Below are 26271 nucleotides of genomic sequence, written 5' to 3'. Positions count from 1 at the left end.
GTGGCTCAGTCGGTTGAGCCTTCTGACTTTGGCTCAGGTCATGGTCTCATGGTTCGTGGGTTCAAGCCCCGCGTCGGGTTCTATGCTGACAGCTCGGAGCCCGGAGCCTGCTTTGGATTCTGTGTCTCCCTCTCTCTCTGCCCCTCCCCCACTCAAGCTCTGTCTCTTTCTGGCTCAAAAATAAACATTAAAAAAATGTATTTTTTTTTAACGTTTATTTATTTTTTGGGACAGAGAGAGACAGAGCATGAACGGGGGAGGGGCAGAGAGAGAGGGAGACACAGAATCGGAAACAGGCTCCAGGCTCTGAGCCATCAGCCCAGAGCCTGACGCGGGGCTCGAACTCACGGACCGTGAGATCGTGACCTGGCTGAAGTCGGACGCTTAACCGACTGCGCCACCCAGGCGCCCAAAAAAATATTTTTTTAATCACAGCAACAGATTTCGGAGATTTTTTTGAAATGTGCCTTAGGATTAAGAGAAACACTTTAAATCTGGTCTGTGTTGTAACTTCTGGCCTACAACAGTTGTTAACAGGCTTTGAGTGTTGGATAACTGCTAAGGTTCTTGAACTCAGTATAGTTTCCTTCATATTCCTTTGCATGTAGACTAGCTTCTCCCTCCCACCCTACCCCCCCAACCACGCAACTGAACTTCATCATGAAATCTGCATCCTAGCAAAACAAAACAAAACAAATCTTGTCGTTAACAACGACCCCGGGGTCATTTAATAGCACAAAAACAACACCACCAGACAGAAAAACTTGAAAGCAAAATCTTGTTTCGGGTCCGTGGGGTTCTCCCACCCCAAGGAGAGAAATTACTTTTCAAAAACTGGTTTGGGGGCAGGTGTAAGGGGGGGGGCTAGTTGAAGAAAAGCCGAATGAGTCCACTTTAAACCAAATCGCATCTCTTCTTTGTCCTGAGAACGTGCTGTTGCATCGGCTCCAGGAGAGGCAGGTTCGGGCTGGGAACTCAAGCTCTTCCTATTTTATGGGCATAATTATCCACAATGTGCGGTCACTTCCTTACTGACAACTGCGTTGCAACCAACGCATCGGTCATTATCTAAGAGCTCACGATATCCCCGCGCTGCAGAATTGCACAGCCGTGGGTACCAAGCCAAGTCGCAGCCTGTGACAGCGTGAGACACCGCCTCCACAGTGTGGCTTCTCCGGTGCTGGGGCAACATGCTGAGCGCCCCGGTTCATGGTGACTGACCTGGAAGGGAAGGAACAAAGGACGTTTGAACTTCAGGACACAGAAATCCACAGACAGAAAAGCCTGTTGAACCCTGACGGCGTAAAGTCCTCTTAAACATGAAGCCTGTGACCTTCCGTATGGAAGCTGCATCATCCAGTGCTGGGAATCCACACCGAGGCAGTAACTGTCATTTCTGCTTTGTGAGGACAGGCCAGGAGAAAATGTGTCCCAAGAGGTGTTTGGTGAGGATGAAGATAGGAGAACGATGGGCACCCCCGTCCGCATGACTGCGCTTTCTACAACTGCTGCTGGAGGGGGCACCTGTTGGGAAGAGAACGTTCTTTTTTTTTTCTTTAATGTTTATTTTTGAGACAGAGAGAGCACAAGCAGGGGAGGGGCAGAGAGAAAGGGAGACGGGGAATCCGAAGCAGGCTCCAGGCTCCGAGCTGTCAGCACAGAGCCCGACGCGGTGAGATCGTGACCTGAGCCGAAGTCAGACCTTCAACCGACTGAGCCACCCAGGCGCCCCGAGAAGAGAACTTTCTGAGACCAGCTGCGCAGAGCGGGGGAAGGCCTGGGATCAGAGCGATACCTTCAGGCACTGACCACGGCACCCTCCATCCTTCACACGTGCACGATAAATCATGCCAACTAGTGACGCCGAGCCTGGGGAAAGAAGCGTCTTCAAGATGATGAAACGTGTGCCCTAAAGATTCACATGGACAAGGTAATTTCGGGGCGCCTGGCTGGCTCAGTCGGTTCAGCGTCTGACTCTTTGGTTTTGGCTCAGGTCGTGATCTCACGGATTTGTGAGTTCAAGCCCCGAGTCAGGCTGTGCGCGGACCGCTCACAGCCTGCTTGGGATTCTCTCTCTCAAAAAATCAATAAATATTTAAAAAAAAATTGTTTCCAGAAGGGTTAGCGCTAGTTCCAGATAAGCTAGAGTAAACACCCTTCTCCTTATTCCTTGTACAAAGTGTAACTACAATCCCCCCACATGATATGTAAGACAGAGATAAAACTCTAAAGGGTGGGGGAAAGAAGGTGGAGCGACCACAGACAATAAGGGACGACGGAGCCATGAGTTCCCTGGGTTGCCTTTCTGTTTCCCCTGTGTCCCGGAATAGACGCTGAAGATGCCAGCAGGCCGGAAACGTAAATGGTCACACACATACATACACACACACACACACACACACACACATACACACACACTTCTAGATTACCGCCCCCACCTGCCAGGAACCAGGTGGTGCACCCCTTCCTCCCCCAGCAGTGTCCGTGGAGACCTGCTAAAATAGATCTAAATAAAATTCAGAGATTCAAATGTATCCCAAATAGGATACAATTTAAAAACCACTTGTCCAGGCGCCTGGGTGGCTGAGTTAAGCGTCCACCTTCGGCTCAGGTCATGATCTCGTGGCTCATGGGTTTGAGCCCCCACTTAGGCTCTGTGCTGACAACTTGGAGCCTGCTTGGGATTCTCTCTCCCTCTCTCTCTCTCTGCCTTCCCCCCTGCTCACACTTGTTTGCTTGCTCTCTCAAAATAAATAAACATGAGGGGAAAAAATACACTGCAGGGGTGCCTGGGTGGCTCAGTCACTCTTAAGTGTCCAACTTCGGCTCAGGTCATGGTCTCATGGTTTGTGGGTTCGAACCCCATGTCAGAGCCCACTTGGGATCCTCTGTTCCCCCTCTCTGTATGCCCCTCCCCCACTCATGCTCTTTCTCTCTCTCTGTCCTCCCCCTCTCTCTCAAAAACAAATAAACATTAAAAAAATCACTTATCGAGCCAAGAACCAGGGAAATTTCAACTTGAATGAGAAAAGGTAAGTGATAGGTGCCAACACTGAACCAACACAGACTCTGGAATTATCTGCAAATGATGTTAAGCCACTCTCATAACTATGCTTTAGTTAGCCATCAGGAACACACTTGATACAAATTTAAAAATAGAAATTCTTGGCAGGAAAATATTTTTAAAAAAAGAACCAAATGGAAAGTTTAGAGCTGTCAAGTACAATAACCAAAATTGTAAAAGCCTACTAGATGGGGGGCACCTGGGAGGCTCAGTCGGTTAAATGTCTGACTCTCGATTTTGGCTCAGGTCATGATCTCACAGTTTGTGACCAAGTTGGACTCTGTGCTGACAGCTCAGAGCCTGCTTAGGATTCTCTCCCTCTCTCTCTGCCCGTCCCCGACTCGTGCTTGCTCACACACGCACTCTGTCTCTCAACATAGACATTAAAAAAAACACTGCAGGGGCACCTGGGTGGCTCATTCGGTTGAGCGTCCGACTTCGGCTCAGGTCATGATCTCACAGCTCGTGCGTTCGAGCCCCATGTCGGGCTCTGTGGCGGCGACAGCCCGGAGCCTGGAGCCCGGAGCCTGCTTCAGATTCTGTGTCTCCCCCTCTGTCTGCCCCTCCCTGGCTTATACTCTTTCTCTCTCAAAAATAAATAAACTTAAAAAAAACAACTGCAAATAAGATGAATTTTTTTAAATTTTTTTTAACGTTTATTTTTGAGACAGAGACAGAGCATGAACAGGGGAGGGTCAGAGAGAGGGGGAGACACAGAATCCGAAGCAGGCTCCAGGCCCCGAGCTGTCAGCACAGAGCCCGATGCGGGGCTCGAAATCACAAACCCTGAGATCATGACCTGAGCTGAAGTCAAACGCTCAACCGACTGAGCCACCCAGGCGCCCCAAAGATGAATTTTTTTTTAAATATTCAAGTAACTAACAGGAAGGCACAAAAAGGGAAATGGGAACAAAAAACAGGGAACAAACAGTAATTAAGTTTTATAAATGGCAAATTGAAGCCCTATAATATCAATAATAACATTAAGTATCAGTGGTCTAAGTTCACAGATACACAAAAAGAGATGAGCTGCGGCGCCTGGGTGGCTCTGTGGGTTAAGTATCCAACTCTTGATTTTGGCTCGGGTCGTGATCTCACAGTTGTGAGATCGAGCCCGAGTCAGGCTCCAAGCTGGGTGTGGAGCCTAAGACTCTCTCTGTCCCTCTCCCTCTGCCCCTCCCCAATTCTCCAGTGTGTGTGCTCTTGCTCTCTCTCTCTCTCAAAAAGAACAAAAACAAAACCAAAAAGAGACCAGTAGAATGGTTTTAAAAACATGACCCAACTATATGCTGTCTACAAGGAAGTCATTTCAAATACCTTATAGGTAGGTCGAAAAGTCAAAGAATGAAAAGGATTAAACCATACAAACATTAATTGAGAGGGGAATCGGTGGTGCGAGACCCAGACACTTGCCACAGAGGGGTCTAGTGAGCTGCTGCCATAGCCAAGTCCAAGGTCACCAAGCAGCTTACAGGTTTTACAGGTTGCAGCAGTGCTAAAAGTGGGGGATCATTCAGGTCAAGTAAAGAACAAGTGCTTTGAAACAACAATGCCATCATTTCAGAATTTCTACAGGTGGTTGGAGGAAATTGCTACAGTTATTGAAATCGTGTGAAAACTGATGACTTGGTTGATAAATTGCTACTTTTTAAATAAATTTTGTTTTAAGTTTATTTTTTTTTCAACGTTTATTTATTTTTGGGACAGAGAGAGACAGAGCATGAACGGGGGAGGGGCAGAGAGAGAGGGAGACACAGAATCGGAAACAGGCTCCAGGCTCTGAGCCATCAGCCCAGAGCCTGACGCGGGGCTCGAACTCACGGACCGCGAGATCGTGACCTGGCTGAAGCCGGACGTTTAACCGACTGCGCCACCCAGGCGCCCCTAAGTTTTACTTTGAGAGAGAGAGAGAGAGAGAGAGAGAGAGCGCGCGCGCGCGCGCGCGCAGGCGGGGGAGGGGCAGAGCGAGAGGGAGACTGAGAATCCCAAGCGGGCTCTGCTGGGCGCCCGATGTGGGGCTCGAACTCACGAAACCGTGAGATCCTGACCTGAGCTGAAACCAAGAGTCGGACGCTCAACCGACTGAGCCACCCAGGTGCCCCAATAAATTGCTACTTTTAAATAATAATCAGACAAACAGGAATTCGATAGTGGTGATCAATGTACAGCCTTCCGAATGTGCTAAAAGCCATTGAATCGAACACTTTCAAGGGTGAACTGTGGTATGTGAATTCCATCTCAATTTTTAAAAATCAGAAAAAAGGAAGAATGGTTATATTAATATCTGGTAAAATAAACCTTGGAGCAAAGAAAATTACCAGGGGCAGCAAAGAACAGTATGTAATGGTAAAAGGTTCAACCCACCAACAAGATAGCAATCCTAAATGTGTATATATGCAGCAAACAACAGAACTTCAATTTTTTAAAAGCAAAACCTGAAAGAACAGAAAGGAGAAATTGACATGCTCACATCTATAGTTGGACACATCAGTACCTCTCTAACAAGTGATACAATTCACTAGACAGAAAATCAACAATGATATAGAAGAACGAAATAATACCATCAACCAAGCAAGACTGAATTGACATGCAACATTCCACCTAATAACAATAGAAACACATTCTTTTTGAGCACGCATGGAACATTCACCACCTAGACCATATCCTGGTTCATAAGACAAACCTGAACAAATTTCACAGAATTGAAATGATAATACAGAATGTGTTCTCTAATGATGAATCAAACTAAGACTCTATAGTAGAAAAAGAGCAAGAAATTCTCTAGACCCTTGGAAATTAAAGAACACACTTGTAAATAATCCTTGGAATATTAAACAACACCAATATATTGAATTAAAATGAATACGCAATATATCAAAATTTGTGAGACACAGACAATGTAGTGCTGAGAAGGAAATTTATAGTATTAGATGCTTACTAGAAATGATGTAAGGTCTCAGATGGATGATCAACACCCACCTCAAAAAACAAGATGAAAATAAATACAAGAAATCAGTAAAACTGAAAACAGAAAAACATTAGAGAAAATCCATGAAACAAAGCTGGTTCTTTGAAAAGATTAAAAATTAAATCTTGGGGTTCCTGGGTGGCTCAGTCGGTTAAGTGTCTGACTTTGGCTCAGGTCATGATCTCAAGGTTTGTGAGTTTGAGCCCTGCATCGGGCTCTCTGTTGTAGCATGGGATCCTGTCTCCCTCTCTGTGCCCTTCCATCCCCTCTTTCTCTCAAAAATAAACATTAAAAAATTTTTTAACTTTTTTAAAATATTTATTTATTTTTGAGACAGAGACAGAGCATGAACAGGGGAGGGGCAGAGAGAGAGGGAGACACGGAATCCGAAGCAGGCTCCAGGCTCTGAGCTGTCAGCACAGAGCCCAATGCGGGGCTCGAACTCACGAACCGTGAGATCACGACCCGAGCCGAAGTCGGACGCTCAACCAACTGAGCCACCCAGGCGCCCCTAGATTAAAAAAAATTTTTTTTTAAGATATGTTGTGTATATGTGTGTGTGTGTATTTTTTTTGTGCGTGTATGTGTGTATATATACATACATGTGTATATGTGTGTATACATATATGTATCTATACACATATATAGATACACATATATAGATACACACACAAACATACACACACAATGGAATATTAACCAGAAGAAATGAGATCTTGCCATATGTGACAACATGGATGGACCTAAAGGGTATTATTGCTAAGTGAGGTAAGTCAGACAGAGAAAGACAAATACTGTGTAATCTAAAAAAGTAAAGGAACAAACAAAACACATTCATATTGAGACCAAACAGGTGGTTATCAGAGGAAAGGGGGTGGGGTGGGGGAATCGGTGACATAGGTGAAGGGGACTAAGGACACTGAATTTCCAGTGATAAAATAACTAAGTCACAGGCATGCAAAGTACAGCATAGGGAACGTAGTCAATAATATTTTGTAATAACGCTGCATGGTGACAGATGGTGACTATACTTATCATGGAGATCACTTTGTAATGTATATAAATGTGGACTCAATACTGGAACCTAAGACTTCAATTTAAAAAAAGACCTACTCTGTATGATAACAGGAAGGAGATGATTTTATTTATTTATTTATTTAATTTCAGAGAGACAGCACATGTGGGAGAGGGGCAGAGAGAGGGGGAGAGAATCGCAAGCAGGCGCCGCACTTAACAGTGCAGAGCCGGATGTGGGACTCGAACCGGCAAAACCATGAGATCATGACCTGAGCTGAGACCAAGAGTTGGACGCTTAACTGACTGAGCCACCAAGGGGCCCTGAAAAGAGATAATTTGAAAAAGTTAGTGCAACTAATTTCCAGAAGTATAGAGATTTCAGTACATTACTGTTTTGTGAAGCATGTGGAAAAGGTTTGTTTTAAGAAAATGTGGCCTTGAAGTGTGAAGTCTTTCCTTCATGCTCAATTCACAAATTTGCTTGCACTTTTACTTCTTTAAAAATGTTTTAAACATTTTTGAGAGACAGACTGCGAGTGGGGGAGGGGCAGAGAGAGAAGGAGACACCCAATTCGAAGCAGGATCCAGGCTCTGAGTTCTCAGGACAGAGCCCTACCTGGGGCTCAAACCCACAAACTGAGAGATCATGACCTGAACCGAAGTCAGGCTTGACTGAGCCACTCAGGCGCCCCCACCTTGCGCTTTTAGGAAAAGGATTGTTGGGGCGCCTGGGTGGCTCAGTTGGTTTAAGCATCCGACTTCAGCTCAGGTCGTGGGGGTTGATGCGTTTGAGTCCCCCCATGGGACTCTCTGGTCAGCACTTCAGATCCTCTGTCCCCTCTCTCTGGCCCTCCCCCGCTTGTGCGCACTCTCCCTCTCCGTGTCTTAAAATAAATAAACTTAAAAAATGTATTTAAAGAAACGATCGTTTACTTACAGGTTCAAAGTCATACTCCCAAGAGTTGCGTGTATTTTTCCTCCTGTGCGGCAGTTTCCCTGATTATTTAAATGAGCAGCCGGGCCCTAAACGCAGCTGGTTGGCTAGCCTCGGTGCCATCAAAGGGAACGGAGCCTCCCTGCGATTGCGTGCAGTTGGCTTGGCCGAGGCTCCCTGCCCTCCGGTAGAATAACTCTGGGAGGCACACGCTTAGCATTTTAATCACACTTCTGCCAACCTTCGAAGCTGGCATGGGGGAGGGGGGAAAATCAACTTCCTGCTGGCTTGCAAGTTTGACGACAGAACGGCCACACCAAATGAACTTGCAGCCCTGCCGCTCTCGGTGGCCTTCTTGGCCCGGCTGGAGTCAGGTACGGCCTCCCCCAGGGGCACGGGACAGCTCACTTCCCCCTCCCACTGCATTTGTAGATCGCCGCCCCCTCCTCCCCCCGCCCCCACCCAGCCCTTTTCCAAGTTTTTCTTCGTTTCACCTCCGGAGGTACGCACGTGTCCCGGCCCACACAGTTGTGCCAGGTGAGGCACCCCGGCTTGATCACCCCGAAAGCTGCTTCCCAGATGCTATGATTCGGTGCGACGACGTGGTGCTTGGGCGGGGGGGGGGGGGGGGGGGCTGAGATTTCCGGGTATTCAGCAGGGCCCCGCTGTCACGGGTGAATTACTTTCCAGCCCATTGTAACAGCCTTCCTCCTGGATCCCCTCCAGGGCAGATGGGCTGAGGACGGGCGTTAGGCTCCTTTTCAGTGGCCACGGGTGCTCGTGGGGTCTTCTCCCAACATCCCAGCCCGGCCTCACCCTCTGTGGACGGTGTTCCTGACATTATCTGTCAACCCGTTTTTAAGTTTTCTTAACCCTCCTGTTTTAACCCTCAATGGGTGAAATGCGGCGCTAAGGAAAACGGAAATGACTGACAGTGTTTACGACAATAGGGCCATTAAGATTTTTTTTTTTTTTTAAGGAAGATGCTTGGGGATGATGTTAAAATAATACTTGAAACCCCAGAAATGTCAAAGGGCAAGCATTCCCTCACTGTGACTCTAAAGCGAAATGTAATAGGAAACATTTAGTTTGCTAATACAACCGCACCCCCCAAATAGCTAGAAATGTACTTAAATAGCATAAACGTTATAAATTATTTCCAGACTTTCCGTCTGACAAATCAAGTGGCAGGGCGGAGGGGGAGGGGTGTTGCCACTATATTTGCACTAGTGGGATTTAATCCTTGAAGCAACTCTCGCTTAAGTTGAAAACAGGGACTGAATTAAAAAAAAAAAAAAAACAACCCCACAGGGGTGCCTGGGTGGGGCAGTGGGTTAAGCATTGGACTTGGGCTCAGGTCCTGATCTCACCCTTCATGAGTTCAAGTCCGGCACTGGGCTCTGTGCTGACAGCTCGGAGCCTGGAGCCTGCTTCCCATTCTGTGTCTCCCTCTCTCTCTGCCCCTCCCCCGCTCGTGCTCTGTCTCTCAAAAATAAACAAATGTTAAAAAAAAAATATTTTCTATTTTTATTTATTTTTAATTTTTTTAGTGTTTATTTTTGAGACAGAGCACAAGCGGGGAAGGGGCAGAGAGCGGGAGACACAGAATCTGAAACAGGCTCCAAGGCTCTGAGCTGTCAGCACAGAGCCCGATGCGGGGCTCGAACTCACAGACCCTGAGATCATGACCTGAGCCGAAATCAGGCACTTAACTGACTGAGCCACCCAGGTGCCCCCCAAAAAGTTTTTGTAAATAAAAAATAAATTAATAAATTAAAAAAAACACACAAAAACGCGTGCCTAGGGAGTAGGGGGACAAACTAGGGGAGAAGCCACTTGCTGGCAGCCCTCCAGGAGCTGAACTGCCCCCCCCGCCCCCCTCCCTGCTCACGGTGCGAGAAAAGGACTCACCTCTCCACTCCAGAATTCCAAGGAAAACCTCAACCCATGCGAGTCATTTGGTCAAGCTCCAGAGTCAGCCGGAGCCCAAATTAAATGGCCATTATACTTCCCCAATAGAACGGGATCAAATAATGGCATGTTTCTAGTTTTATCATGCCCACCCCCAGCGAAAAATGTCCCAAGTTTCTGAGCTCGCTTGAGAACAAAATGAAAATGTACTCCAAACCAGTATTTATAAAACTTGGAAACCGCTAAGTCTGCCTAAGTTGGCTTTTGTTTTTTCCTTTCATTGAGCTGCTCCGAGGTCTAGTTTTAATTGGCATACATAATTGCTTTTGTGAGTAAACTTGTTCCCGACTCAAGTAAAGGAACGGAGTCAGGATCTTAGAACATAGATTTGATCGCCCACCTGCACATGTTTGTCATCTACCAAGTGGGGGGCGGCTCGGGTTGGTGTGGCTAGGAAGTGAGGGAGCTTGGATCTGTCATTCAGGCAGCCCTTTGGCCCCCACTGGGGCTACTGGTCCGTGGAGTTGGCTGCAGGTGGGGGACGGGGTCCCTGGGGTGCCCCCCCCCCGATCAACTTTAGGGTTCACAGGTTAGGATGTCTAGCCAGTATATGGCGTCCGTGCCCATCTCCTCCTGTAGAATGAGGCACCGTGTCAGCTCTACCCGGATCTAGCCCTGTCCAGAGTTCAGTGGGGGATAAAATGGCCCCATGGCCAAGAGCAGGTTCACGTTGGCACAGGGTGTCGGCGTGGGGAAACCACTCTTCCCCTGGGCTCATAGGACTGCCGGAAATTGCCATATTTAGGAGCCGGATGTGAATTTTTCCTGAGTTCAAAACTATTTCTCTTTCCCTTTGTTGGGAAATAAAAAGAAAAGAAAAGAAATGTAAAAGGAATTCAGTAGTGCTGGGAATGCTGTTATCTTTGGGAGGGTGTGCTTGTGTGGGTTTTTTTTCAGCCAACCACCTCCTTTTTTGCGAGATAGTCCCCTTTGCCATCCCTAGCTGGGGGTGGGGTGGGTGAGTGGGGGGGAGAGGGCACAGAAAGACAACAAAGGGTAACCTTTTTTATTGTTTGCAGAACCTGAAGAAATGTATTATTTTCCTTTATTACATCCACGTTGGTGATATGCTTCATTAGAGCAAGAAAGGGCCATCTACTTTCATTGCTTCTAAAATCCGTACATTTCACATATGCCAGCTCTAGGCTGTCTGAAAGGAAGTCCTATTTTTAAAACACTCTTGATTTTAGTAGTTTTGGCTTACTGTTCCCATGATCTCTCTGAAACGGTGACGAGTCCTTTCTCGTAAAGTCTGGTCTCAGCCATGGGGAGAGTGACCTCAAAAGCTCTGGGGTCTTTCTCCCTGCAGCTCACCTGATCTGTCTGGTATGTAAAAACTGCTTCGGTTGGCCTCCTCCCAAGTTCACGCTGGCACCTGCTCCCGACTTCCCTCAGTTTGCCACCTTTACAAAAGAACTCACGGTCCCGAGCCCCCACCTGCTCCCTACACCTTAACAAACGTTTCTGTCATGTTCCATTTCTGACTTTTCAGGTAGGCTGGTTCCTCTGCTTCTGGCCTGCTGGTTGCCACGACCAAATGACATGAATCACACCATATGAATCTCTCCAAGCTGGCCTTCTAGACAATCTCATTTCCGGCCGGATTTGCGGCATCTGGCCAGCAGGGCCCAGGGACTGCCCTGCGTCCTCACGGCTCGCCCGGTGCCTTCTGGGGCTCCTTTTAGCACTGCTGTCCGAAAGAAAGGCTTAACAGAAAGGGCTTCCATTGCACGCACAAACACACGTTCTGCCTCAGTGGCTGTTTCCAGAATGTCGCCCTACAGCAAAGCTCCTTGCTACTCATGTTGATTTCAGGGGAGGGCAGTCTGTTCACTCTGAACGCGGTCATCCTTGAAGTCAGACGTGGTGGTCGCCCTTCACAGCCCCTTAACCCCCTCACTGAGAAATATCCGCTATCAGCATCCAGCACGACGGTCTTTAATGTGAACGAGGGCAGCTGCAGAAGCTGTCACACCCGGATGCTGGCGTGGTGCCTGCGGGGCCGGGGGCGGAGGGGGGGGTAGGCAGGGAGCAAAGCTGAAGTGTTCCAATTCTCATGAAGACATCCCTGAGCTCTGCAACTTTTCTCCAATTGAAACTGCTTCCTGTTCGGCTCCCAAAGGGTTCTCCACTTCCCCATGTTCTTGAACTTGGGCCAGGGCTATCTCTTAGTCCTTACTGTTCTTACTCTATACCGCACCTAGGCAGAAATGTTTCTCTCAATAGAGCCAATTCCTTCAGTTCCACTACAAAGCAAGAGAATGACGAGCCAGGAGACCTCTGAGAGAGAGAGAGAGAGAGAGAGAGAGAGAGAGGGGGAGGGAGAGAGAGAGAAAGAAAAAGAGAGAAGTTCATTTCTTTTCTCTTTACTTTAAAAAAATGTTTATTTAGGGGCGCCTGGGTGGCTCAGTCGGTTGGGCATCCGACTTCGGCTCAGGTCACGATCTCACGGTTTGTGAGTTCGAGCCCCGCGTCGGGCTCTGTGCTGACAGCTCAGAGCCTGGAGCCTGCTTCGGATTCTGTGTCTCCCTCTCTCTCTCTGCCCCTCCCCCACTCATGCTCTGTCTCTCTCTGTCTCAAAAATAAGTAAAAAATTAAAAAAAATTTTTTTTAAAGTTTATTGAGAGAGAGTGGGGAAGGGGCAGGGAGAGAGGGAGAGAGAATCCTAAGCACGCTCCACGCAGGGCTCGAACTCACAAACCACAAGACAATGGCCTGAGCCAAAATTGAGAGCCAGATACTTAACCGACTGAGCCACCCAGGTGCCTGGAGAGAGGTTCATTTCTAAGTCACTTTGTTCAGCTGGAACTCAGACCCATAAAAGACCGGTTGTGCGTTTTTCAGTTTCTGGTCTTCTCCGGGCTGTTCGTGCTGCCAGCAGCCTGAGAAAAGGCATACTGAGGAATTTTAAGCCAGCTGCTTATAAATGTTTTTTAAAAGCATCGCTCGGACTATTTATATGACATTTGTATTCATGGGAAGAAAATCTCTGCCCAGACTGAAAAAAACTTCTTTGAAAACCCTCTGAATCCTTCCTCAACAACTGCAAAGGGGCATTTGTGCCCTCCCGCTGCCCCAGACAACAAAGAGGGCTCTCAGGAGCACCGAGACCATGCACAACGGGTTAAACCTTATTTAAAATCAGCCAAATCCCCCCAGTGATAGCGTCCCGAAATAGTGGAAGTTCAAAGTCAATAGGTAGAACCCACTGCAACAGCACCACAAGGCCAGTCCTAAGCCGGCGGTCACGTGTCTGCCTGGTTTTATATCAAGATGATCATTTTGATTTCACAGCGTACCCAGTCCTTCAGAAGGGATCATGGGAACGACACCTGCCAAATACACGTGGAGTCCAGGAGGCGAAGAAGGCGATTTCGTCGGGGCATCCTGGTCACCACAACTGGACATGTAGGCAATTATTTACGGTCTGAGAGGCGCTGTGGGATCAGAGAGAGCCCGGGCTCTGGGGGGAAGCGTTTTTCCACCCATCGCACTAGCCAAGATGAAAAAAGTAGGGAAAATCCACGTTGTTGAAAGTCTGGGAAACAGACACTCCCAGAAACGCTGGGAGTGAACACTAGAGCAACTTCAAAGAACTTTACCTCTCAAAATGTAAAAAGTGTGCACCCTTTGCTATGCAAGGTCACCTGTTAAGCCATCCTACTGTAGCGTTTTTCTTAGACACATACTTAACACTTACGCACGATTACAAACGTAGCAATGAGGGGCGCCTGGGTGGCTGAGTCAGTTAAGCGTCCCAACTCTTGATTTCAGCTCAGGTCACGATCTCACAGTTCACGAGATTGAGCCCCGCGTCAGGTTCTGCACTGACAGCACAGAGCCTGCTTGGGATTCTCTCTCTCCCTCTTTCTCTGCCTCTCTCTGTCTCCCCAAATAAATAAACATGAAAAAACGTAGCAATGTCACGTTGGGACTGGGAACTAATGAAATATGTTAAAGTACACTTCTATAATGTTTTACCAAGTTTCATTATTTTAGTTCTGTAACCTTTACTGGTTTTTAATTTATTTTTGAGAGAGAGAGCGTGCACGCAGGGGACGGGCAGAGAGAGAGGTGGGGACAGCGCATCCAAAGCGGGCTCCACGCTGACAGCACAAGCCCAGTGACGGGGTGGATCTCGTGAACCAAACCGTGAGATCATGACCTGAGCCATCCAGGTGCCCCGATTCCTGTACCCTTTGTATCATACCTCACACATTAGATTTTGTCACAACTGGATTAGTGGAAGCAGAGGAATGCAGTTCGTGATTTTCTGAAACACTGGCACAAAAAAGGTAAGAGAACAGTGCCTTAGAAAAGATTCTTCGTAAAAGATCATCAGAAAAACCCCTAAACAAAAGCTAAAGAATTGTGAAGTTTAATCTGAACAGGTAAAAACTTATTACAGCGAGCTGGTACTAAGTTGCTTGCTTAAGCCCATAAATCTTTCCCTAAACGTTACTGATCCTCTAAAGGATAAGTGCATGAACTCAGCAGTACTTTATGACACGGATAGCTGCTGGAACATTCCACAGAAAAACAGAAAATAATTTTGTAAGAACATAATGGCAACCATCAGCAGCCAGTATTCTCAGACTTTCAAATTCCTGAAAGCATATACAATTTTAGTCTCGAAACAGTCAACATTTTTTAAAAACCCAGCTTTCAGAATGAAAAGCAACCTCCCCTCCCGTCTTTTCCCCAGCACAGAGATACTGAAAGAGTTCCTAAAAATGTCCCTAAATAGCCTATGGAAAGAAAAATATGGCTTTGTATTTATTTTTGAAAACTTTTTAAATGTTTATTTTTTGAGAGAGAGTGAGCGAGTGTGCATGTGAGTGTGGGAGGGGCAGAGACAGAGGGAGACACAGAATCCGAAGCAGGCTCCAGGCTCTGAGCTGTCCGCACAGAGCCGGACGTGGAGCTCGAACCCACGAACCACGGGATCAAGACTTAAGCCGAAGTCAGACACTTCACTGACTGAGCCACCCAGGGGCCCTGCCCTCATATTTATTAAATGCAATCACTACTGAGACTCTCCAAAACACAGGTGACATCCGTGCCCTCGGCTGGTGGCCAGGGGCTGGCGGAGAGAGAATGTACAGCAGCCGACGAATTCCCCGGGGGTGTTCTGTCCAGCGCCGGACTTCGAGGACTTGCCCAAAATAGCGATTTAGAATCTGGAACTTGTGACTTCTCTCCACCCTCTTCTTCAGACTCACGTTCTTGATTAGTCTCATCAGAGCCGTCATGTTTCTGGACTTAAGCAGATGGAAGCAAAAATGCATGATAGCATGGAAATTGGTGCAGCCACTACGGAAACCAGTATGGCAGTTCCTTGAAAAAGGTAAACCCACAACCGCCACGTGATCGGGGAAGCCTGCTTCTGGGTATTTCTCCAGAGGAAACAAAAACACTAACTCAAAAAGATACCTGCACCTCCGTGTTCACTGCGGCATTATTTACAATAGAGGAATGGATAAAGAAACTACGGCTTAGATATACACGATGGAGGATTATTCAGCCACAAACCACAAGGGAATCTCGTCATTTGCGAGAATATGGATGGCCCTTGAGAACATCATGCTTATGAAATAAGTCAGATGGAAAAAAGACAAATACTGTATGATCTTACTTATGTGGGGAATCCAAAAAACAAACACACTCAGAGAGAGAGCAGGTTGGTACTTTCCAGAGCCAGGCGGGCGAAATGGGCGAAAGGGGTCAAAACGCACAAACTTCCAGGTATGAAATAAATAAGTCGTGGACATGCAGTATGGTACCCTTGAAAGTTGGTAAGAGTAGATCTTAAAAGTTCTCATCAGAAGAAAACAAATTAACTACAAGCGGAGGCAGACGTTAACTAGACTGTGATCGCTTCATGATGTACGCGAATATTGAATCAGTACGTCGTTCACCTGAAACTAACACGGTGTCCTATGTCAATTATCTCTCAATTAGAAATGTTTTAAGGAAATAAAAATAAGAAGACTGAACTAGACTGCAAAGGCTAACTATGCTTGATTTCACATAAAACGTTTCTAGACAGATACCCCAAGACATGTCTGTCTTCTAGGAAACACATGTGGTTGCTTCTGGGAAGTAAGACTGGCGGGTTATTTTAAGTTTTAAGCTCTTTCTCCACCGTGTGCTTATGTTATTTCTAAAATAATTTTAGATGCTAGTTTCAAGATAGCACCTGATTGCAATCCTCCGGCTGTGTTATCCTTGACAGTTACCCAACCTCTCTGGGCTGGTTTCACCATCCAAAAATGGGCATACTGTGTACTTCATAAGGCTGAGGTGAAGACACAGACAACACGCATTAAGCATGTAACAGTGCACAAACTAGGCACACAATAAATGTCGCCTCCCCTCAGCTCCAAGAAGCCCTGAAAATCCTCTTGACCTCCTCTTCTTACTGGTAAGAACACTAAAGCCAAAAAAGGTTTAGGGACTTGCCCAAGGTCAGTCAAGAAGTAACCAGGGAGCACCTGGGTGGCTCAGTAGATTAATCGTCCGACTTCAGCTCAGGTCATGATCTCACGGTTTGTGAGTTTGAGCCCCGTGTCAGGTTCTGTGCTGACAGCTCAAAGCCTGGAGCCTGCTTCAGATTCTGTCTCCCTCTCTCTCTGCCCCCCTCTCTCTCTCTGTCTCAAAAATAAACATTAAATTTTTTTTTTTTTTAAAAAGAAGTAACCAGGAGAGGGGTGCCTGGGTGGCTCAATCGGTTAAGCATCTGATTCTCAGTTTTGGCTCAGGTCATGATCTCACAGTTCGTGAGTTGAAGCCCCGCATCGGCTCTCTGCCCACTTTGGATCCTCTGCCACCACCCACCCCCCGCCGACTCTCTCTCACAAAAATAAATAAACATTTAAAAAAAAAGAGGTAACCAGAAGGGCCAGGCTGAAAATCCTGGGTTCCTGCACCTTAACACAAAAATGGATTTTCATATGTGCCAAGAAATGACTTGGTTACTACCTTATGGCCACACCTCACTTCGCAGGAGCAGCCTCTTCCCCTGCCTCACCTGCCACGCTTGACGAGTCTGGATTTTTCCTAAACACCAAATCCACCAACTGAGGGGGTCCTGCTTGGGAAGGCAGCCCCACCCACAGGGGAGCTCGGAGAATGTCTTGATCAGAGGCAGCACTAACCTCACAAGGGGACATTAAGGATTTGGATGTGGACGCGTTTTAAAAACCTGTTTCACTTTTCAGTGCCTGGGTGGCTCAGCTGGTTACGCATCCAACGTGGGCCGGGGTCATGATCTCATCGTTCTTGAGTTGGAGCCCCACAATGGGCAGGAACCTGCTTCGGATGCTCTGACTTCCTGTCTTCCCCTCCCTAGCGTGTGCTCTCTCTCTCCATCTCCCTCTCTCTCAAAAAAAAAAAAATCTTTAAAAAAATGCTTTGTTGGGGATTTGGTGGTGGCTGGTCATTTCTTTTTCTGTCTGGATAGTGTCCTTAGAAAGCTTTCTGATCGTTGGGTTATTAGTTTACAGTGCGCTTACTTCCTTTTCTAAATTCATTCAAAGGGCCCATCTATATCTTGTCAAGAACAAAGACCAGGGTGTCTTTTTTTTTATTTATTTTGAGAGAGAGAGAGAGAGAGAGAGAGAGTGTGTGTGTGTGCATGGGAAGGGGCAGAGAGAGAGAGGGAGAGAGAGAATCCCAAGCAGGCTCCACACTGGCAGCCAAATGAGGACTCAAACTCGGAACGATGAGATCATGACCCCAGCCAAAACCAAGAGTTGGACGCTTAACCGACTGAGCCACCCAAGCACCCTAAGACCAAGGCCTCTTAAATGCCTACAGGAATGACATCTTGGGGCTTCCCAAGGGCAGAAATCAAAGGGACACACGCTGAAAAGGACAGGACAGCGCATGGGTCTGTTTGGAACAGCACCGGATCGCGGGCACAATGATGGATTATTAAGTAAGAAGCTAGAGACAACAAAGCATTCGAAGGAATGGAAGAGAGTGATAAACGGGGCCATGAATAATTGAAGATGTTTTTCCCTTTCCATATTAACACCCTCCAGCTTCTTGGAACCTCAGAGCTCCAAGTGCCTTTACTTAAATTGCTGTGGCCCACAGTTCTCTGCTCATCAACAGCCCTTCAGTCCCTATCTGGATCTTGTTCCAGGGGCAAGAGCACCGCCTGGGCGATGACCCATGACCAGTCCAGGTCCCACCGTGGTTCTCAACTTTGGCCGCACAGTACAATCCCCTGGGGAGCTTTTAAAACGCCCCAGTGCCTCGGGGCCCCTGGGTGGCTCAGTCAGTTGGGCATCTGACTTTGCCTCAAGTTGCGATCTCATGGTTTGTGAGTTTGAACCCCGCATTGGGCTCCGTGCTGCAGGCTCGGAGCCTGGAGCCTGCTTCAGATTCTGTGTCTCCCCCTCTCTCTGCCCCTCCCCAACTCGCGATCTGTCTGTCTCTTTCTGTCTCAACTATAAATAAACATTAAAAAAAATAAGTAAATAAAACATTCCAGTACCTGGACCCCACCCCACACCCGTTAAATCAGAATATCTGGGAGTGGAGTTCAGGTACTAGCATTTGAAAATCAATCAATCAATCAATCAAGCTCCTCAGGTGAATGTACTGTTCGGGGGGGCTGAGAATCTCGGGTCTAAGCCGATCACAAGGAGCCCCCTCCTTTTCCCCAATTAATGGGCTAGTGCCGGTCATGTGACCAAGTGCTAGCCAGTGAGAGGTCAAAGGAAGTCGGCTGGGGGTGGGGGTTCTGGGAAGGTTTTATAACCAGATTGAAGGAGAGACAGGCGAGGGAAAACTCCTCCACCCCTTCCTTACCCGCTAACCAGCTTCCTTCCTGCATTTTAACAACGCTGCAGCGTCCTTGTGTGAGGAAGTGATGGTCGTTGCCGAGGCTATGATCTTGTAGCCTTATCCTTGGGAGGATAAGCTGGTAAGTGAAAGCCGAGAAGGTGGAAAAGATGGAAGAGTCCCTGGGGACTCGGGTGGATGGCGCTCTGGTCCCCACCCAGCCCGGAAAAAAAGTGCACTCCCTCCCTCCCTACCAGATCCTGGCTGTCCGGGATGGACCATCCAGAAGGTACTCGGGTGCACCCTTCCCCCTTCCCTGCTGAGCTAGGGGTGTCACCAGCTAGACCCCGATGCCTGACTTTTACTGCCACCTGCATGTACTCACTGACCTTTGTTCCACATTTTCCCTTAAACTCTTCTTTCCAGCTTCTCTCTTAGGCAAATGGGAACCAAAACCACCCTGACCAGTTTGAGCCTAACCCCTCCCCACTCGCACCTGTGGACCCCGGAGCGACCTCTAAAATGACCTACAACTGTCAGTACCTCATTGTAATATAAAGTCTCCGCATAAGCCTCATTGACATAACCGAGCATGGATACGCATGTTTCCTTAAGGCGCAGGCGAAGCCGTGCACAGCGACACCCGCCCCCCCCCAACCAGGCTCCCCCATCTAAATATTCGTCCTGACCCTTGGGGAGTCATGGTTTTGGAAGTTATTCCCGTGCTCTCCTTACTTGATGCAAATAAAGCTTCCCTTGTGCAACAACTCCACCCGGTGTGTTTGCGACTCAGCAAGGAGCAAACCCCCCTCGGTTCTTGGTCGGGTCACAGGGCACGCGATGACGTCCCATGTGAAGGACAGCCAGGGGGAAGGTGAATAGGTGCCGTGGGCAGCCCGGGGACGTTTTATGGATTTGTCCAGTGGCTGGAACTCACTAACAATAAAGCTAATTGTGTTTCCCACTCCAGCCTGGCCGGGGTGCCAAAGGTACGGCCAGGGGAAGCCAAGGGGCCCAGAGAAGGAGAGATTCTGAGCTCTGGGGTCTAACACCAAGGCTACCCCACCCTCCCCAGCCCTGGTGTGACTTTGGGCAGGTCACCTGGCTTCTCTGAGTCCTGGATTCGTCATCCGTAAAACTGATGATAGACCAAAGTAATGGCACGTGTACAGTGCTTAGCTCGATGCATGTGTCCCTAGAGCAGGGCGTGACAGGTTTTTGGAAAGTCCTGGCCAGCGACGTTACCTTTCTAGGAACCAGGAATACATGCATTTTAACAAATCCACTGGTTCGTTGGGGGTGACATGGTAGCGGCCGATAATTTCGGCAGAAGTGTGGGAAGGAGGGCTCAGTCACTAACGTACGGAAGAGCCTGAGGCTTGCTCCCAAATGTCCCTGCAAAGGGAGCCTCGTTGGCCTTCCAAACAGCAGCACCAGCATCTGCTCCATAATCACTGTTACCAACACGGATTCTAACTTCCTAGAGGGTGAAGATTATACACTCTGTCCTCCTCTCTGTTCTCTTTCTTACCTTGCCCCAGCCAGAGCTGAATAACTGATAGTAAAAATAAAAACCATAAAGGTGTCTGGGAGATAGTTCTTTTCTTTTTTAAAGTTTATTTATTTTGAGAGAGAGAGAAAGAGAGCATGCGAGCCAGGAAGGGACAGGGAGAGAAAGCAAGAGAGAGGCAGAGAGAGAAAGAGAATCCCAAGCAGGCCCTGAGCTGTCAGCACAGAGCCCAATGTGGGGCTCGAACCCACAAACTGTGCGATCATAACCTGAGCCATCACTTAAAAGACTGAGCCACCCAGGCCCCCCCCCCACCTTCTTAAAGTCATAAAATGCTGCAGAATTCGTCCTGGAGAGGCTTTCTTCCCTCAGGCCTGTGAGAGAGGGTGAGGGGCTGGTTCATTACTTACATCTGCAAAAACAGGATTAGCAGATGAAAGGATGTTTTTGTTAAGACGTGACAAGTCACACTGTGCCTTACCTTCCTCTGCTCTGGAAATCAGGAAAGAACACAGACTTCCTAGCAATTACAGAAACTGACCCAGAAAACCACTTGATTGCTGGGAGCAAAATCGCTCTGCAACCCTGGTCTATTAAAGAACAACAAAATCCGTCTTTATTAACATCTTCCACTTTGTCCTCAGAGCTTCATCCCAGGGGAATACTGAATTACACCATAAAATAATGAATGGAAACTTAAGTCACTTCCGCCCTCGAGGCTTGGCTTTTCCTCCTCCTCCGGACTGCACAGTGCAGAAGGCTGCACCCTCCCAAGGCACAGAGTCGCACTCAGTTTGGGGAAACACGTTCCCATGCCACTAACTAGACCCCTAAGGTCAGCATCATGCAGAACAAACTCTTCCCTCAGCCCAACCATGTACGGACACTGAACACGTTTTGAGGTCATTTATGACCCATCTTAGCGTCTTACGACACATGCCTTATAAAGAACAAAAAATCGAGGGTGGGGGCTGTCTTTTCACAGCCAAAGGTGCTACTGTCCCTCTAAAGGTTCCATCTCTCAAAGGGATGCGGCAGAATGCGGGAAGCCCGGCGCTAAGGTCTCGTGGGCGCTAGAGGAAGCTGACCAGGCAGCTTTTGTGACCTGATGTGAATGGGATGTGGTCAAATATCCTGCAAACGCCAGCCTTTGGGGGGCGGGGGGAAGGAAAATGCTACAGGAGTCAGGAGAAAGCAGAGTCCATTCTCTGCGACCATACCAGACCCTGAGACACACACACGTGCAAAAACCGTTTCAAGAGAGGCCTTTGTGCACCTGTATGCTTGGTAACTTAGAAGGAAAGCCCTGGAGCTGAGCATTAGAGAGAGACAGAGAAGAAGTATGAAACAGATTAGGGGTAGGGAGGAGAGGAGCCCATAACTGTGCACCAAACCCGGCTTTGGGCTTTCTCCGTGTTGCCAAGTTTCCCCACAGGACAGAGCGGTGTCAAGGTTAAAAAACAACAACAACAAAACCAGCTTCAAATAGTCCCCGAAATCCGATACTTTTCATGTCAATTTTCAGTCTCAAGTTCCATTATGACTGTTTCAAATCTTTGCTCTCTTCAGACCTCTTCCCTCCTCTCCCTCTCTTCCCCCTCCCTCTCCTGCCCCATGCTCAACAGGTGCTCAACAGGTGACCGACCCCTCCTACTTCATAGAGGGGACCTATGTTCCGCCTCAGCCAAACTTAACCCCCTCCTTCTCGCCGCAGGGCCCTCCTCGGAGGGGGCAAGTGGCTAAGCTGGAGATCCCGACACTCTCTTCCAAATTCTACCAGCAGCGCTTTCCCACCCGCTCGAATCTATTCAGACAGGGTGAGATCTGGGATGACACCCACCCCCATTCCCCCCCCCCCCCGCAGGCTGGTCTGAGCTCCCCAGAGGCCCTTCCCTAGCCCGAACCTTACCCGGATCCGTCCCGGGGGCGCACGACGGGGGGCTACGTGGCGCCGTCGGCCTCGGTCTCCAGCGGCTTCTCCTCATCCACAGGCGGCTCCAGGTCGTCGTCCTCTCCGCTGCGAGGATAGGCCAGCAGACGCATCGCTGGAGCGCAGGCCGCCTCCACCTGGCGCACCTGCTCTCGGCTCAGGCGCTCCCTCCAGGCGTGCACGGCCTCGCGGGCATCGCGCGCCGACAGGTGGAAGGGTCTGTCTGCGCCGTAGGCCGCGCCCCGCGTCATGTTGAGCGCGAAGGCTTCGAGGGCGGCGAGCGCGCGTAGCCCGGAGAAGCGCAGCAGGCGGCGCAGCTGGGTGCGCGGCTGCCGCACCAGGTCCTCGTAGCGCAGCCTCAGGTAGCGGCGCCGCAGCCAGGCGGGAGCTCCGCGCGCGAACAAGAGATCGCGCAGCCAGGCTTCGCAGATGACCTCGAGCGCGCCCGTCAGGAAGAAGTCGGCGCGCGGTGCGGCGGGCAGGGCGCGGGACTGGCCCCCGGGCCGAGCGCCCACGCCGTGCGCCAGCAGCACGCGGTGGAAGCGGTCGCCCCGCTGGCGGGTGCGCAGCACCTGGATGCTCTCACGCAGCAGCCCCTGCCTGGACTTGAGGCGCGAGTTGTGCACGGCCCGTGGATCACGGAAAAGCTGCACCACCTTCAGGTTGAGGCCGGGGTCACGCAACAGAGGCACCAGCACACCCAGGTCGAGGAGGCGCACGTCCTTGATGACCACCACCGGATACTTGCGGCACTCGGCCTCCAGGGCGCGTAGAGCCACAGGCGGGCAGCTGCGCTCGCAGGCGGCATCTTCGACGAGGCCGACCTCGGCGCGGGCACGGGGCGCGCCGGGGCAAAGCGGCGGCGAGCAGATGACCTTGTTGGTCCGCCAGCGGAAGAGGGCGGCCGTGGTGAGATTGGCCGCGCCCGGGGCGCGCGCGGCGGGGTCCCCGGGCGGCGAATACAGCCGCAGCACCGAGAAGTCGCAGCGGAAGAGGGAGCGCAGCATGTCGCGCAGCGCGCCCTGCAGGCTCTCGGCGTCGCCCGGATACAGCGCCTGCCAGAGATGCCACATGGGCTCGTACAAGTAGAAAACGTCCGGGTGCTGGTTAAAGAGCTCGCCCAAGAACGACGAGCCGGTGCGCCAGGTGGCATGCACGTAGATGTGCTGCTTCTCGCGAGACACCGCCTCCGCGACATCGCCGCTGAGGTTGCCCGGGGACGGGGGGGACAGGCCCGCGCCCCCCGAGGCAGCCGGCCGCCCCTCGGCGCCCTGCTCGCGCTCGTCCGCCGCCGCCGCCTCCAAGCTCCACACTCCCAGGCTGTGCTGCAGGCCCGGGCAGTGCCCCGCGCCCTTGTCGCCGTCGCGGCCGCCGTCCAGTACGGAGGGGACGAGCAGCAGCACCAGCGTGTAGAGCACCAACAGCAGCGCAAACTTGCAGTACTCCCGGCGCCGCCGCCGCCGGCCCTTCATCGTTCACCGAGCCCCCCACCCTGCGAGCGGGTGGGGCGCCCGTCCTCTCCCCTTCCTCACAAATCCCGTCCCGAGCCCTCTCCTCCGGCCTCTTCGGGGCCCTCTGCGCCGGGAGGAGCGGAGCCACCCGCGCCCTGCATCCACAAGGGGAAACTTAGGAGGCGATGGTGCTGGTGTCGGCGCCCCTGCCCTCTCTCGGCTCAGCCGCTGGAGAGCCGCCTATTGGCTGGTTTGGCAGCCGCCCGCCCCGCCTTCGACCTCGCAGCTTCTCCCCGCCTCCTCACCCGCCCGGGATCGCCCAGGGCTCTGCCAGATCTGGGCGGGGTTGCTGCGGGGTGGGGACCGTGGTTGGGGCGCACCGAGCCAGACCCCACCTTTCCCCAACTCCTCCGTAGTGAAGTCAAGTCTTCAGGAATCGACTTCAGGCAAGGGAGGGGCTCGTGTGTACAGAATGTACCCAGTGACGGGACGTGGACCCCACCCGGAGAACTCCACCGACTCTTCTGTTTTATGTCCCCCGCCTGGTCGTCTCTGTCGTAGGCAGACTCGCCCCCACACTATTTAGAGCGGGGCTCCTGGTCACTATCCACATCCAGCGTCCCCGTCGGCCCCCGGGGTGGGTGTTCCTGAGTTCTGGATGGGAAAACTTCTCCGCTAAGATAAAGATACGCAATTGCACGCTGCATGGTGGACCGGAGGAATTGGAGGCTGCGTATTCACGTAGCGCAATTAATTGGTCAGGAGGAGCCTTTGTGAAGTGTTGTGTTCCTTAGGGTGTTGCCCGCTGAGGGCTATGCACCTTTTCAGACACCAAAGATCAGTTTACTCATTTGTAAAATGCAGATGATTTTTAGCACCCCTGTACGTCCTCACCTTGTGAGATGGGGGGGGGGGCACCTGTTACCCCTGCATAACCTAGCCCGTTCTGACGCGTGAGCGAAAGACATTTACAGAACTAGAGTGGTACGATGGTGGACTGTCTCGGGAGATCAGTGTTTAAAAGGACCCATAAGCAGGGATATGTACTCAAGGATGGATGAAAACGTGACAGGAAGTCCGAGAAGCAGATTGAAGTTCCTGAAATCTACAAGAGAACTAAAAAGGATAATTTTGCTCTGTTTCAGCAGGATAGTGAACACCCCCTTGGAGGAAGCTGTTGTAAGGTTAATGGAAGATAGAAAGCAAATCTACTCACCTCCATCTGGGGAAGGTGTTCCAGTTGGAAAAGTGAGAACATCGCCAAAGATCTCTGGTCTTTTTCATCACGGAAACTATTTCACCTCTGAAATCATTAGCTGAAGCATCCTGCTGTCTGCCCACACTTTGCCTCTCCCTAGCCATTCGTTCAAATCCTCTCTGTTCCCCAGCCTCATTGACCACTGCGTCCACCTTGGTCTCAGTTTTTCGTATTGGGCAAAGAGACCCCAGACCATTGTTTTAATAATGCTTCTGCCAATAACCTAAACTCCCTGACCTTCTGGCTTTTCATTACTCATTTGGCAACAGCTCCCCACCCCCACCCCGCCCCGTTTAAACCCTGCCTTGGGCTTTCTCTGTGCCTGCAAACACTGTTGCAAGAAGTTTCCCCACGGGGCAGATAAGTCATAATCGTCAACCTCAAGTGATCCCTGAAATCCTATACTTTCCATGTCAATTCCCAGTCTTGGGTTCCATTATGACTATTTCAAACCTGGTCTGCTCACCTCAGACCTCTGATATCGCTCTTTGCACCCTCTCCCCTGTTTTCAACAAATGAACTTCCCTCCTACTACATAGAGAAAATGAAACTATTAGATGGTCTCTCACTTTCCACTATAGAGCCATATATCCACTTACCTCTGTCCCCATCTTCTCTTTGGTGGCAGGGATATTATTTTCCAATATTAAAGTATAACTTTTTCCTTCCCTATATTTTTACTTTTCCCTCCTCTCCTCTTTTAAGCAACTGGATGGCTCCCTGCTCACCTGAAGGGAGGGATGTGGCTGGGCAAAATGCAAAAAGTCTCTGGTATTTTTTTTCCAAAAGCCTAAACTTCAGGCGCGGAGGGTGTGGTCGGTTTTTAAAATAGCCACAAATTTTCCCCCTCCTCTCACTGCGCCCTTTGGCAGTGTCTGTCTACACTGACTCTGGGGAAAGAGCAGAACTCTACTGGCTCTTCCCCTGGGTTGGGGGTGGGTGAAGGGAGAGAGAAGTCTCTGGACCCCACGGCAAAAAGCACCTGAGCTCTTCTTCCTGACACTGAGTCAGGGAAGAGCAGAACTCATGGAGTATCTGTATGGTTCATCTCGACAGATGACCGGAGGCACTATCCCAAACGTTCCTGGGCCCCAGATGCAACTTGGAGGCAGCAGAAGGGTCGCAGAGACAGTGTAGGTGACATTTCAGAGGCACCTATGTGGACCAAGACCCAATGATCCTAAGACCCCAGGTCTATGGCACAACCGTAGGAGTAGGGAAACCCTAGGAATTACCAAGGCAAATTGCCCAGCAGAAAGCTCAATCAGAAATATAGTTGTTTTCTGGGGTGCCTGGGTAGCTCAGTCGATTGGGTGTCTGACTTCAGCTCAGGTCACGATCTTGTGGTTGGTGGGTTCGAGCCCCACATTGGGCT

General features: G+C 49.9%; 1 protein-coding gene and 2 long non-coding RNA genes across 6 annotated transcripts; 2 read left to right on the top strand and 1 right to left on the bottom strand.

The window, feature by feature from the left end:
• Positions 1-699: 699 nt before the first annotated feature.
• CHST7 (carbohydrate sulfotransferase 7) lies at positions 700-23944 on the bottom strand. Of its 4 annotated transcripts, none has more exons than XM_023248942.2 (2): positions 22167-23925; positions 700-1221 (listed from the first exon to the last, which is right to left on the bottom strand). In XM_023248942.2, the coding sequence occupies exon 1, from the start codon at positions 23657-23659 to the stop codon at positions 22199-22201; it is 1461 nt and encodes a 486-aa protein (XP_023104710.2). In that variant the 5' UTR covers positions 23660-23925; the 3' UTR covers positions 700-1221; positions 22167-22198. The 4 variants fall into 4 exon arrangements, with proteins under 4 accessions (XP_023104710.2, XP_044906792.1, XP_044906793.1 ...); XM_045050857.1 differs by lacking the exon at positions 700-1221 and adding an exon at positions 10947-12234 and having other exon boundaries at positions 22167-23943; XM_045050858.1 differs by lacking the exon at positions 700-1221 and adding an exon at positions 14932-15210 and having other exon boundaries at positions 22167-23944.
• Positions 8181-13612, top strand: LOC123383372. Its single transcript, XR_006593053.1, has 2 exons — positions 8181-8357; positions 13249-13612. It is a non-coding gene; the product is annotated as an uncharacterized LOC123383372 (long non-coding RNA).
• LOC111558667 lies at positions 18611-19514 on the top strand. Its single transcript, XR_002739772.2, has 2 exons — positions 18611-18889; positions 19174-19514. It is a non-coding gene; the product is annotated as an uncharacterized LOC111558667 (long non-coding RNA).
• Positions 23945-26271: the final 2327 nt, after the last annotated feature.

This window comes from Felis catus, chromosome X, assembly GCF_018350175.1.
Source record: "Felis catus isolate Fca126 chromosome X, F.catus_Fca126_mat1.0, whole genome shotgun sequence".
NCBI lineage: Eukaryota > Metazoa > Chordata > Mammalia > Carnivora > Felidae > Felis > Felis catus.
The sequence above is the reverse complement of the archived record's forward strand: the minus strand, read 5'-3'. Positions and strand labels throughout refer to the sequence as shown.

Excerpts from the sequence above, each read along its gene's own strand:
- CHST7 (XM_045050858.1), bottom strand. The coding sequence starts at position 23,659 with ATGAAGGGCCGGCGGCGGCGGCGCCGGGAGTACTGCAAGTTTGCGCTG.